We start from the raw sequence: 13,373 nt of genomic DNA on the forward strand, positions 1-13,373 counted from the left end.
GACACCTAATAAAACGATTCATTAAAGTGACATCCCAGAAGCACATCTCAAATAATGATTTGGTTAAATATAAAATATAAAATCCAGAAAGGTATAAACTTTCGGTCTTTGAGTTGAATTGCATGATATCCAATTACAACCCATGTCTTGCACGGTCTCATGTTTATTCTCAAAACAAAGTAAATAACTACAAATACAAACAAATTAACCAAATAAATGAATAAATAGACCTACTGTCTACCTTGAATAAGGTCTATTGTATTTATTGCGTATTTATGTGTTCCAGTTTGATTTTGTAATTCTGTATGATGCCCTTTCTCTAGCTAGCCTATTTAATTGTCCTGGTAGGCTACATTGTTCTATACCTGCTCGAAAAGTGTGTTAAATGTGGCTTATTTATTTGTTTCAATAAAGTTTCACTCTCATACAAGAAGGTTCTCCCTCACTGAGGGATTTACGAACGCTTCGTGAATTATTTAAACCGAATCGTTTAAATGAACTGACTCAAATGAACGATTCATTGGCGAATCGGACAGCACTACGTTGGAGGACCATGGCGGTGAAACAAATGACATGCTTGGGGATCTAAATTACACAGAGCTGAAGAACCGGCGCCCCTAGACAGTGAGATATCCGTGGAGGTAAGATAAGTAGGCCTAGATGACGTGATTGTTGCAGAAGCTGTAATTGTTTGTAACTCGATTTCCGAAACTTTATTTTGATAATTTGTTTGAATTTATGCTGAGCTATTGTTCCGCGGCGAGTCCCACTGGAGCAGCTTTAGTGGGTTTGTGGGCAGGTTTTACACCGATCGCGGTAGTTCTTGATTAGCTATTTGAGCAACATTAATTAATCTGCTTTTGAGTTTTTGAACAGTATCGTGCTGAGACTCTGTCAGATAATGATCACTGAATCAGTGGAGACCAATGGATCTGCCAGCAAATGACTGTAGGAAAGTTTTGATCCGAGTTGAAAAAGTTTATTTGATTAAGGGGATGAGACCGTGTGTAGATTATATCTGCTGACAAAAGAGCGCCGAAATCAACGTTTTACATGCTTGTGCTTTCAAATCGCGTTCAAATGTAAACGCGATCGTTTCAGTTTAGAATGTTACATTGTTTCTTTTCTTTTCAGATGAGCGCGGGGATTCGATCAGATGTATCTGAGTGACTCCGAAGGGCGCATGCCATTGTCCGATTGAGGATACAGGACCACGGACTTAAAATACAGTTTTAACGTAGAACACTTTGAAAGTAATTGAAAATGATCAAAGCAGAGACCAAGGGTGAATGCACCATGCGGAGCTCGTCCCCGCATAGAAATGCATACAAGTCAGACTTCCACGCCATTAAGTGCTCTTTTGATGGGACCAAATCCGACAGCGAGGGCAAATCTTATGCTAATGGAGCCAGTGACCCCCGGGAGGACACTAGAGGGAGGCCGTTTGGCAACCGGGTAAACAAAATAAAGAACATTTTCCTGCAAATGGACGGCCAGCAACTGCCGGAGAGTCAGGATGCAACTTCTCCTGTATCCCCTGTGCCCAAATTCCCTGTCAGCCCTCACAAAACCAGCCTCAGTAGCGCCAACAACCAAGAACTGCAAAACACGGACAAAACTCCGAAGGGAGAGGAAGTCGAGATAGATAAAGTTGCCCTGGCGGAAAAATTTTCAGTTACCAGAAAGCTATTTGAGAGAGGGATAAAAGAGCTGCCTACCACAGAGAGGCTGGGGCCCAGCAGGGTTTCTACTCGCCTGTCCCAGGGGAATGTTGCTGAGGAGGGGGAAAGGGACCGGAGATCTTCTGAGAATAGCAGCAATAGTGTCATCAAAAGCCCGACGTCACCCGTGAGGAGTGCCCCAGAGGAAAGGAGGGAGGTTGAGGATTCGAAACCGGTCAATAGGCTGTCACTTAAAGCCGGGCCTATTTCCAAGCGGTTGGAGAACTACATTGTGGATGGTGACAAAGAAGAGCAAAGTCCTGAGAAACTGAGCAGCCCTACTGAGCGCTCGCTGCCATCACCTCTACGAGGGAGTTTCCAAAAACCCAGCTCGTCTGGTACTGATCCAGCACACAAACCTATGTCCCCAAACTCTGACAAACTCTCGCCTAAAACCGACTCCAGCAGCCCTCCGTTCACATCCATAAGTCCCATTTCATACAAACAGACCTCTCCGACCAGCAGAATCCCTGGTGAGCCTCTATCGCCCAATGCTCAAGGCCCAATTAAACGATCGCCGTCATCAGGAAACGACTCCGTGAAAGACTCCCTGACAAATGAACCACCTCAACTTAGTAGTACTCCTGCAAAAGATCTCGAAGCTTCACCCTCTACCAGCAGCATATATAAACGGCCCTGGAGTCCGGAGGAACCAAAAAGCGAAAACCACATAATTCGCAGTCCGTCTAGGGACATCTATCAAGAGCAGGCCACACAATGTCTGGACCCTACTGGTGCAGGAGTGGTACGGGCTGAGCTGGTAGTGGTCCAGAACGAGTCTTCAGAAAGCGAGGAGAACGATGAAGAGGTTTTGGAGGAGGTGAAGCTGCAAAAGAAACTTAAATCTGAAGATGAGGCTGACTCCCTGCAGGTGTCATCAACTCAAGGCCATACAGAGGACAAACAGCTAGAGAAGGATGCGTGTGTATCAACAGAGCTGAAGAAAGAGGAACCAAATCAAGAAGAAGAGGAGGAGGAGATCATCCAAAAGAGGAATAGCTGTCATGAAAATGATGATGATGATGGGGAGAGTGAGCAGGAAGATCCGGATGAATGCGGGAAAACGTCTCCGGTGTTTTATAGTTTTGAGAATGCAGCGTTTGCGGATGATAAGGAACCGGTCCAGGAGGAGGATGAAGATGAGGTCTATGAGGAGTATGATGAAGCTCCTGGTTTGTCTGAGGATGAGGAAGGGCTGCCAAGAAGGAAAATCAGATTCTCCACTGAGCCAATACGGGTAAGTAATATCATTGTGAAAAAAAGGATATATATCTTCTTTTTTTTCCCTTATAACATTTTCGTGATAGTTAGCTGAAAATTCTGCGTTTCACTTCTGTGTCTCATTTCACATGTCTGTGGTTTGGAATGAAAAAAAAATCTGCTTTTGTTTTGAATTTGATTATTAGAAAAACACTTAATTTACGGTTTAAGAGGACACGCCACTGTGGCTTTGGAAAGGAGATGTTTTGGGGACACTTCAAGCTCTCTGTGAGGCCCAGGGTCAAAGCTCTCACAACAGTTGGGCAACAGAGAGGCTCATTGCAGAACATTTGTTTGGGTGTTAAAAAGGGGGAATATTTTTAGCAATATTGTTGACATTGCGATTCACTGAGGGACAGAGGGCTGACCTGAAATGCGGATGGTAAATAGAACAGAAAAGTATGCTGGCACAGATCCAATGCTGATAGTATAGTGCTAGTATAAAGGCCAATTGAGTGAATCTTACAAAGCCTGTGAAGAACATGTCTGAGTCATATCCGAGTCTAAAAAAGGGAATCAAATTATGATATGGGATGGGAGTATTTAATATTGTAATTATGTAATGAAAGTTTTTGGTCGCCAAAATTCTTCTAAATATCTCCTTCAAAAATGTTTACGCTTTTAAAGGAAAATGTCGTTAAATTTTTTTTTGATGCAAAAATGGCTTAATTTTCTTCATTCATCATATTTCACTTGTTATTCAGTGCTCCATATTTTGTCCCTGAATCGCAGTGATCAAACACCATCCTCTGGCAGCCGGCCACGGGCATGTGGTCCTGATCTACTTTGCCACGCTGCTCTTTTGTCTGATCAGGCCTTGAGACGCTTGATGTTTATTAATCTATTTTAAGTTAATAATTTCCATCGTGTGCATTCCTCAGCTCTGGAATGTCTTTCACACCTTAGCTGGTAATGATCAACAAAAGGTTTTCAGTTTCCATTGCCCTGTTAGAAATAAGAAATAAGAAATAAACAGAGCCCTGCAAAGGTGGCAGAGCAAGTTGCAAAAATACCAGCAGTGGCCTGTTCCCGGGGCAGTCTAGCACCTGGGACGTTCTGCCTCTGTTTTCTGATCGGCACTGCAGACTCCTGCACTCAAAAGAGGTGTGCTGAAGAGCAGCAGCGATAAACACTTTTCCTTGTGAGCAATCTTTATTTTGATCTCTCTCTTCATCTTGATGATCAAAATGTGGTGCTGCTTGTGCAAAAACAACATCTACAGTGCTAAAGAGTTCTGAGTGTTCTGGGTGGTTGCCTTAATGCCTTGAAATTTTTTGGTGTTCTTGGCATAGATATGTAAAAAGTGAAAGTGACGTGAAATACAGCCAAGTATGGTGACCCATACTCAGAATTCGTGCATTCTCTGCATTTAACCCGTCTTAAGTGCACACACACAGCAGTGAACACACACACACCGTGAACGCACACCCGGAGCAGTGGGCAGCCACCTCACACTTATTCTCTTTTGCTCTGTTTTCCTCTCTTATTTCTCTGTGATTGTGAAAGGAAGGTGTGTAACTGTGTAAACAGGTCTTGTCCTGGCTTGAGGCAGGTATTTTTCCACCATTGTGTTTCATCTCGGTCTTAACATGTCTAAAGAGTTGTATTGTTGCTGTGGGTTCATACCTAGGGATTCAAACACTTCCCACATGACTGGTCAGAGTCTTTTATGAACAGGTTTGGTGAAGTTGTATAAATTAAAATTTTTGAAGACCTGGCAAGCTGCATCTCTGGTGCATTTAAGGCAGGAAACAGGAGATCTGTCTGGTTCCTACGTCATAGTGAAAGAGATTTTATCTTCTGGTTGTAGTTTACAAGGCATCTGTTGTAACTGGCATGCGTAGTTGAGTGTAGTATGTAATGATTGTCATTAAACAGGGCAGAAATCAACTGAGTGATTTATATAATTTTTTTGGGAGAAATTAAATCTGTGTGTGTCAACTGGTTTGCTGCTTTGAGGTATGTCTGGAAATTGTGCAGCAGTTGTATAGTTGGTCATCAGCGTACTCTGATTGCTTTCAATACACAATCAATAACTCATATAGACCGTTTTAATGGATGTAAACAACAATCTAACACAATAGCCCTAACACATTTCTGGTTGTAAACTTTTAATTTTCATAACTTCTGGGACTCCAAAAAGGTCCACATGCCTTCTGTTACTGTTTTGAAATAGTTTGATGACAAGCGATGTTCATGGGACAATGACATCACCGCATATTGAAGAGTTTTTAAACCTATCAAAATAGCTGCAGAAAGCAAGGTACTGCCAAAAATCGCACATTTTTAACACATACCCCCGGTTTCACAAACAAGGCTTAAGACTAGTCCTGGACTAAAATGTAAGTCTGAGCTGTTTCAACTGAAAGAAACTTGCACTGACTGATCTTAAAACATATCAGTGCCTTTGTTTTGTCTTTAGATGCACACCAGTAATGTTTTTCTAAGGCACGTTTATAAAAATGACTTAATTGTCCTAATTGAACAATGGCCTAATCCTGGCTTAGTCTAAACCCTGTCTGTGAAACCGGGCCATAAAGTTACAAAAATTTGGATTTAGTACAAAGTCGTCATATGCAGGATCATGATCGTATGTGAGTATTCAGCAGCTTGTGGTATCTCTAAAGCGTTAGTTCATCCAAAAATGAAAATTGTCATTTAATTACATTCATGCCAATTCAAACCCAGACTTTCATGCATCTTCAAAACACAAAAGATATTTTGAATGAAACCTGAGAGATTTCTGTCCCTCCATTTTAAAGTCCATTCACTCTTCAAAATGTTAACGAAGGCATCGTAAATGTAATTCATGTGAATCCACATCTTCTGAAGAGACATGATAGGATGAACAGATTTAAATGAGACTTTTATTCACATATAAACATCGATCAAGACACATAGAGCACAACAAATATGGTAAACGCATATTCAGACATGCTTGGCAAGCACAAAGCATTAAGGTTTGTTGGGCTTCCGTTTGCCATATTTGATTTACTATATATGAATTGTATAAAATCGTAACTGAAATCTGCTCAATTGCCCATCATATAAAGTAACTATGTCTATTCAGATAAAATATTCATATGGATCTCTTTGAACCTTTTGAAATGTGAAAGTTTTGGTTACGTGACGACTTTCAATGGAGGGAAAAAACCACTTCATCTGTGTTCCAAAGATGAACTAAAGCCTTGTGTGTTTGGAACAACATGAGGTGAGTAAATGATGACAGAATTTTCATTTTTGGATGAACCACCCCTTTAACAGATAAACACAGAGCAATCAGACATTGCTGTGGCAGTTCACACAGTCCTGTGAGCCACTCTAGCCAACATCAACACACACTGCAGACGGTCTGGTCAGTGGTCTGTGGGCCGCTGTAAAAGTTTACTTATTTTTTGGAGAGGATCTTTCACAGCAACCGCCTTCAGATTTAGTCATTAAATGTGTCCTCAGCTGCGATGGATCTTTTATGGCTTCATTTAAAAAATATTGAAATTTACACCACAAGTCTGTTGCATGTCAGCCTCAGGAAAGTATTTTTTTGGAGCTTCACACAACTGTAATTTATCTGCTGATATAGGATTTATATTTTTAAGATTTTACAAGTTCAGTTTTAATAGTGCTGCAGTGTGTGTATTAATGAATATGCATCTTTTCAGCCTCACTGTCAAAATGCTTGCTTACAGATGTGAAAACGCAGAAAATCGAACCTGATCCAAATTTTATGACGGATGAAAATTTCGGACTCCGTGTGCAATGACCTTTAACAAGTGATTTCCTGTGAACACTTAGTGCAAATGCTATATGACCAGACACAATTTTTATTATTATTCAAATTTAAACCATTAAAATGGAATCCAGAAAAAAGTAAAATAAAAAAATGTTGAATGTCATATAGGTCCCTAAAAATATTATTTTTGTTAAATTTTTAATAAGTTGTTGTTAAATTGTCTAACTAATTGAAATCACTTATACCTGCTTTTTGTGTTTACTCAAATTTAAATTGAACCATTAAAACATGAGAAACATTAAAAAAGAGAGAGAGGGGAATTTTTTTTTTTTTTTTTTCAGAATTAAAAAATGTAATAAAAATAAAGCTAATAAAGATTTCTGAGGGCCCAACAATCATAGTAAAGTTTGCCATTTACTGTACATGAATTTTGCACCAATGCTGCTGCACTGGGGGCGGAGCCAGCCAGCACATGTAAATCACCACGCGACAGACCGAACTCTTGTTACAGCAGCAGCTGGTTAGGACAGAAACTCATTAATATGCAAAAGAGAGCTCAAATTATTGTCACATATGGTTAAGACACATTGGCAGCCTTATATATTTTACAGATAGTTTGATACATATTTGCAAATAAAAATGGCAAGAGTCACAATCTCCAGTCTGATTGGTTGAACTCGTGCAGTTTCCAGGAGTCTGGGTGCTCTAGCAATAGTCTGGCAACTTGAGTTTTGTTTCAATCCAACCTCAGTCGAGGAAGTCCCGTGTTCCAGAGAGAGGCAGGATAGGGTCTCAAGGTAACCTGAGCCTGTCCTGTAGAGGAAGAGAGATGGAGAGACCGAGAGTGAGAAAGAGAGACTCTTTGTTCAGCAGACCGTGCAGACAGAATGAAATAACTCTTGTCAGATGTCTCTGTAGCTTCTGAAGTCATTGTCATCTATAAAAGGCCACATTCTGCACCTTTTTTAGCAGTGTATTGTTTTCTGAGAAGGCCACCCACAATGTGACTCAAGATTTCAGCAAAAGCAGTCGTACTTTACTTTTTAAACTTAGTTTACATCTTCTTTCTGACTTTGATTTGACAGGGTAGTTTTTGCTACTGTACCTTTAAGAATTCTAAATTGTGATTGGATGTTCAGTAAATAAACACAAATATAGCTAACACTAGGTTTCTTAATGTTGACTATCAGTTTATGTTCTGCCCACAGAAGGTCATAATAACTCATAAGAAGTTATCTGTGGTTTGGGATTGGCCAGTCCCCTAGCCCTGCCCTTAGTTACTGTTACTATGCCGGTCAAACTGTATTACTGCCACTTGTTATGCCTCTGGCAAATATGTACAAAGAGCTGATAGGATTAAGTGAATTATCTCAGGAATTACTAATGATTAACTTTGTATTTATGTCCGTTATTTTAATCTCATCTACCGGTTTGTCATAGAACGCTTCATCTAGAAACCTGAAACTGGACAAAGAAATGTTTTCAATCAGTTTTCTGTAAGAATGTGTATACTGTGGTGTGTAATTACAATTAAAATTTTCTTAGGGATAAAAATCTTCCTCAGATTCTGCTCTAAATTATAGGGAGCCCTTTTACATTATTACTATAAGGTTACAATTAACAACAGAGCCCAAAATTCAATTACTATTTATTTTTAACTATAATAATTAATACTCAAAAAAAAAAAAAAGTGTATGCAAACATGTAAATTGCACATGATGCAGTTTTTAAATTAACTTCTAAATTGTACAATTTCTATTTGTTGTTGAAATATAATCATTTACACAGTGGCTGTCATAACTTCTAAAATATTTATTTAAACATACATTAAGTAATTAACACATTACTAACAGGTACAGTAAAATATAGTGAAGTATATAGCATTTCTTTGTTTGCATTTCCTGAAAATGGAATGATTTGTTCAGTACACACATATACCGAACCGAAAGACCCGTATTGAACATTTTTGGTACGAATATGTGTACCATTACACCCAAAGTTGTAGGTATAGGAGTTCTAGAAAGAATGTGTATTTGTAGTGCAAACACTAATGTGTCCTCACCTGCTGCATTGCTCACCTGTCCGTTGTCTGAAAACAACCACCTCAAACAGTCTTGGCTGCATGTGGCTTTAACATAACATTTTGACCATTTACAAAAAAAAGAAGCCAAGACGTTTACAAGACTTCAGTGAATCTCTTTGTATTGCCTGACAAGCAAGCAGTGAAAGCTTTAATAATAACAAACAGCATTCCAAACTAATATGAACACCTTAGAAATAGGCACTATTTATTTGTTTTTTTATTACATCATTTCCCTTTAATGCAACTTCCAACCTTCTTGGAATAAATTCATTCACCTTCTGAATAGACTTCAGTTCAATGTTGTCTGTCAAAACATCTTCTACTTGCTTCAGATGTTGGAGGAAGGAATCAGCTTCTCAGTCTTCTCTCCAATGTTATCCACAGTGGTTTGATCATATTCATGTCAGGTGATTTGTCTCGTCAGGGCAGATGTTCATCTTGGTGCTCCAACTGTCCAGATTTTATGATCATACATTTTTGCCATTTTAGTACTGATGCCTATGATTAAAGTTATAGCAATTGCAGCTCTTTCATGGATGTTCTTTTCATTGATGTTGAAGTTCTCTGTGGTTGGTTTTTGTGGAAACAAGGTCTTCAAGGTGAATATTGAGGTTTGTTGTCACTTGCTGCTGTGGTTATTTGGACACAGTCCTTCTTAGTGCTTGATGGTCATTCACTTTTAGGTTTTGCCCACTATTCTTCTTCACAGACGAAGTCTTGCCATGCTTTGCATATGCAGTCATAATCGTAAAGATTGTTGTTCTTAAAACACCAGGTTGAAGGTTACATATGCTCCTTCTAAATGGGCTCCCTTCACAATTCCTCGAAATCCCTTCAAGTGAGACTCTTGTTACTAGCAGGTGTCGACAGTTTTCTATCTCTGCTAACTACTTGTGATCCAATCATCTGAGATGTTAATTCTAGTGCCATAGTAAAATGCAGACAGCACCACATAGGGTAGTTAGCAGGTGATGACACAGCACTGTGGTAATGATGCCATGGTAGGTTAGCACATAGCTTTACTAAGTCGTAGACTATGTGTTTATAGTATGCAGTCTGTGTGTAACTCAGCTGCAGGCATTTCACATACTCGCACCACAAATAGTGCCGTATGTGATGATACTTGTAACATTTGTTGGTGGTATGGTGTATTTTTAAATGTGGTGAGATTAGTATATTTGGAGAGTAACAGTTGTCTGTCCGTTTCTCATGTTCTCTCTGAAAGACTGTAAGTGTGTCTGTAATAGTTGAAATCACAGCGGCAGCTGAAGTGGGAGTTTAATCTCTGAACCCTCTGCCCTTGATTCCCTTTGTTTTAATTCTCTGAACTAATATGCTTTATGCATTTTTTACATTTTCAACATGACAGAGCAATTGTACAATTGGAGAAATTAATGAATAAAATAAAATCGCAATAAAATGTCATGTCAAAAATGATGTAAAATATGGGTAATAATTTGTACAGTAGGCAATGTAAAATTAAAGTTCACTGAAGAAACCGCTGCTATGCAGTTACTAGGTTGTGCTGGGAGGGTGAAACACCTTTGTGAGGTGATGGCTGTTCTGGGTAGTTAACTAGAGCCTTAACATAAAGGCTATACTGTGCTTAATTTTCTGCTGTTTTGTTCTCAGTTGAGCATGCACAGCTTTTAAAGAATGCTGTATTTATTGTGAGCACGGCGTGTACAGACTACCTAGTGGACCTTTGTGTTTCAGAACTCAAATCAGTGCTGATGAAAATTACTTTGGACACAAGAAGGGGTTTAATTGGGCCGGGGCCATCCAGGGCTGAGCCCCGGCACATGGGCTTACTCTAGGGGTCGACCGATATGTGTTTTTCAGGGCCGATACCGATTATTACAGACCAGGTAGACCGATAACCGATATATTGAACCGATATATATGTCTGGTGTAAAAATGAAAATGAATGTCAAAATTAAGAATAACAAGGGCTCTGACAAAAACGGCCTTCCCTAGTGTTGGTTGCACTTCTTACTCTTGTCTTCCCCCATGCATCCATCTACAATAAGGGTAATATATAAAGAGAGAGTTAAAAGTGGGGCCACTGTATGCTTCATGATTAAGCCTATGAATACTAAATACTACAGCTAAACAGCTTGGGGAAATGTAAGTATTTGGCTTCAATAATTTACATGTTAGAAATGTATGTGTAATAGCATAACCTCTCGTAATTCTTCATTAATTATTTTTGGTTGACTAAATCATAACCTACTAGAGGTGACTATTCAATTCATCATCTAATGCACATCAGTTGATTAATTTAAAAAGCGCAATGTATATAATACGTGTAAATAGGGCTGGGCGATATGGCTGAAAACTGTATCACGATATCAGTGTTTCATATCGGTCGATATCGATAATTATTGATTTTTTTTAAGGTGGTACATCAAGTTCGTGGTATTACCAGTCTTGGCGGGGACGACGGTCTTGCATAATTTGCAGACGACATTTGGTCTGACTACAGTCAGACTTATAATATCCAAAAAACTGCCATACTGGCGAGCTGACTTTCTCTTTTATTTACAATTTCCTCGCTCGCTGCGGCACTCATTTTCTGCTTATGAAGAGGAATCCAGCAGACCAGCCAGGTCTGGCTGCAGACGTGCACTCTCAGCCGCGCGTGCGCACTTAGACACGAGACAACGATATGGCGCAACCAAACGTGATACTGTTACATGATTGGCTGTTAGCGTGTCACTCCCTACATTGCTAGGTTACCAGAGAGCGAGTGCCTTTGTTAATGCAACCAAACTTGCTTCGCAACCTTTGGTTTCTTCCGCCGAAGAATAACACATTTTTTATTGATATCGTTCACGTGTCATACATATCGTTATCGTTTTATCGCCCAGCCCTACGTGTAAATAATTTAATTGTCTTCATAGCTCCATTGTAGAAGTTGCGAAGAAGACCGCAACTATTTTAATGAAACTATAACACTAATAGCCTGTTATAGGCTCACTTGGTTCAATAGCCTATTGAAATGTCCCAATTTCCGTCATCCTAATCTTGGCCTATGTGACAGTAATTTAATCTTGGCCTATGTGACAGTATCTTAGTCTTGGCCTATGTGACAGTAATTTCCATTAGTTTTCATTTACAGAGCAGTGCAAATGAAGGCATAAAACATTAATTTAATTTATCTTTTAATCAAATGAGGGTTGAACTCCATTTGTTGGCAAACAAATGGGTTTACTATTAAAATTAAAACATGTAAGAAATAGCGTATTGTGTGATTGTTCTTTTAAACAAAAGTTGTAATAATTGTAGTAGCATTAGTAAATAAACCGAACTTTTATTTTGACGGGTTGCCATGAGGACCTCTTAAGTTTCTGTAGCCTATTTATGATATGATATGTCAAATGCTCATGAAGTAACTTTCAGAGCAGTTCTGGGGATGATGTTCATGTATTTATGTCCTCATTTAGTGACTTGGCAGATGCGGAAAACACCGCGAGCGTCGCGCACTTCAGTGTGTGTGTGTGTGTGTGTGTGTGTGTGTGTGTGTGTGTGTGTGTCAAAACCGCGCGTCTGTGCCTTTCACATATACAGAGACACGCCGAACATGCAGAATTCATATTTAAATAGTCTTTTAGCAGCTTAATGTTTACAGATAGTCCATATCATGAGTCGATTTAAGTGTACTGACCTACTTTTGATTAATTCATCCAAACTTTGACTAATTCCGTGACTCCGCGTTATACAGTAAATTCCATATGACTGGATTCCGCGATTCCCCCTGCGTTTCCCCCATCTCGGAAATTATAAATAGATAATATTGAGGTTTTTACAACTTCAGTGTAGTGGATTGTAATTTATTGCAACTTGAGCAACGTCTGCTGCTGCCTTTGAGAGATAACTGATGCGTGATGAAGCAGCACCAGTTAGCAAGCGCTTTCGGTGTGAGAGTGCCTTTAGTCTTCCACGTTGATTGGTCGGACTCCTGACTCTCAACAAATCAGATGCGCGGTGGGCGGAGACTGCTCTAGGCCACAGAGTGGTGAGTTCCGACAGGCTGCATCAGAGCCAAATAGCTCTGCGTTTCATAATAAAATAATTTTATCGGCACATCGGTTTTGAAAATGACCGATGCCGATTATCATAAAAATGCTTAATATCGGTGCCAATAATCGGCCAGGTCGATAATCGGTCGACCCCTAGCTTACTCTGGTAACTCATCAGTGGACTTTCCTTGTGCATTTTCAACAATTGTAGGCTCTATCTATCTATCTATCTATCTATCTATCTATCTATCTATCTATCTATCTATCTATCTATCTATCTATCTATCTATCTATCTATCTATCTATCTATCTATCTATCTATCTATCTATCTATCTATCTCTATATCTATCTATCTAATCTTCTTTGCTGTTCCAAAAGTGCCTCCTACTGATTAGTGAATCAATTTGCATTTTTAATAAGCCTCTCTTTTTGTTCAGACCAATGTGAAAATCCACCCATGTAACACTTTTAAATTAATATTAAAATGTATTGTTTATAATTTATTATTTTGAAATTAATTTTTGCAGGTCTTAAAAAAAAAGTCTTTAAATTTGAT

The 13,373-nt window shown here is 39.2% G+C and overlaps 1 protein-coding gene across 1 annotated transcript in view; it reads left to right on the plus strand.

Annotated features, from left to right (window-relative positions):
• The first annotated feature begins 522 nt into the window (after nt 1-522).
• LOC306876731 (neurabin-1-like) overlaps nt 523-13,373 on the plus strand; it is a 57,817-nt gene continuing 44,966 nt past the window's right edge. The window contains exons 1-2 of the mRNA XM_079428098.1: nt 523-641; nt 1,135-2,958. Coding sequence (XP_079284224.1) covers nt 1,264-2,958 — 1,695 coding nt within the window. The 5' untranslated portion in view covers nt 523-641; nt 1,135-1,263. The remainder of the gene's footprint in view (nt 642-1,134; nt 2,959-13,373) is intronic.

Source organism: Barbus barbus, assembly GCF_936440315.1.
Source record: "Barbus barbus genome assembly, chromosome: 11".
Lineage (NCBI taxonomy): Eukaryota > Metazoa > Chordata > Actinopteri > Cypriniformes > Cyprinidae > Barbus > Barbus barbus.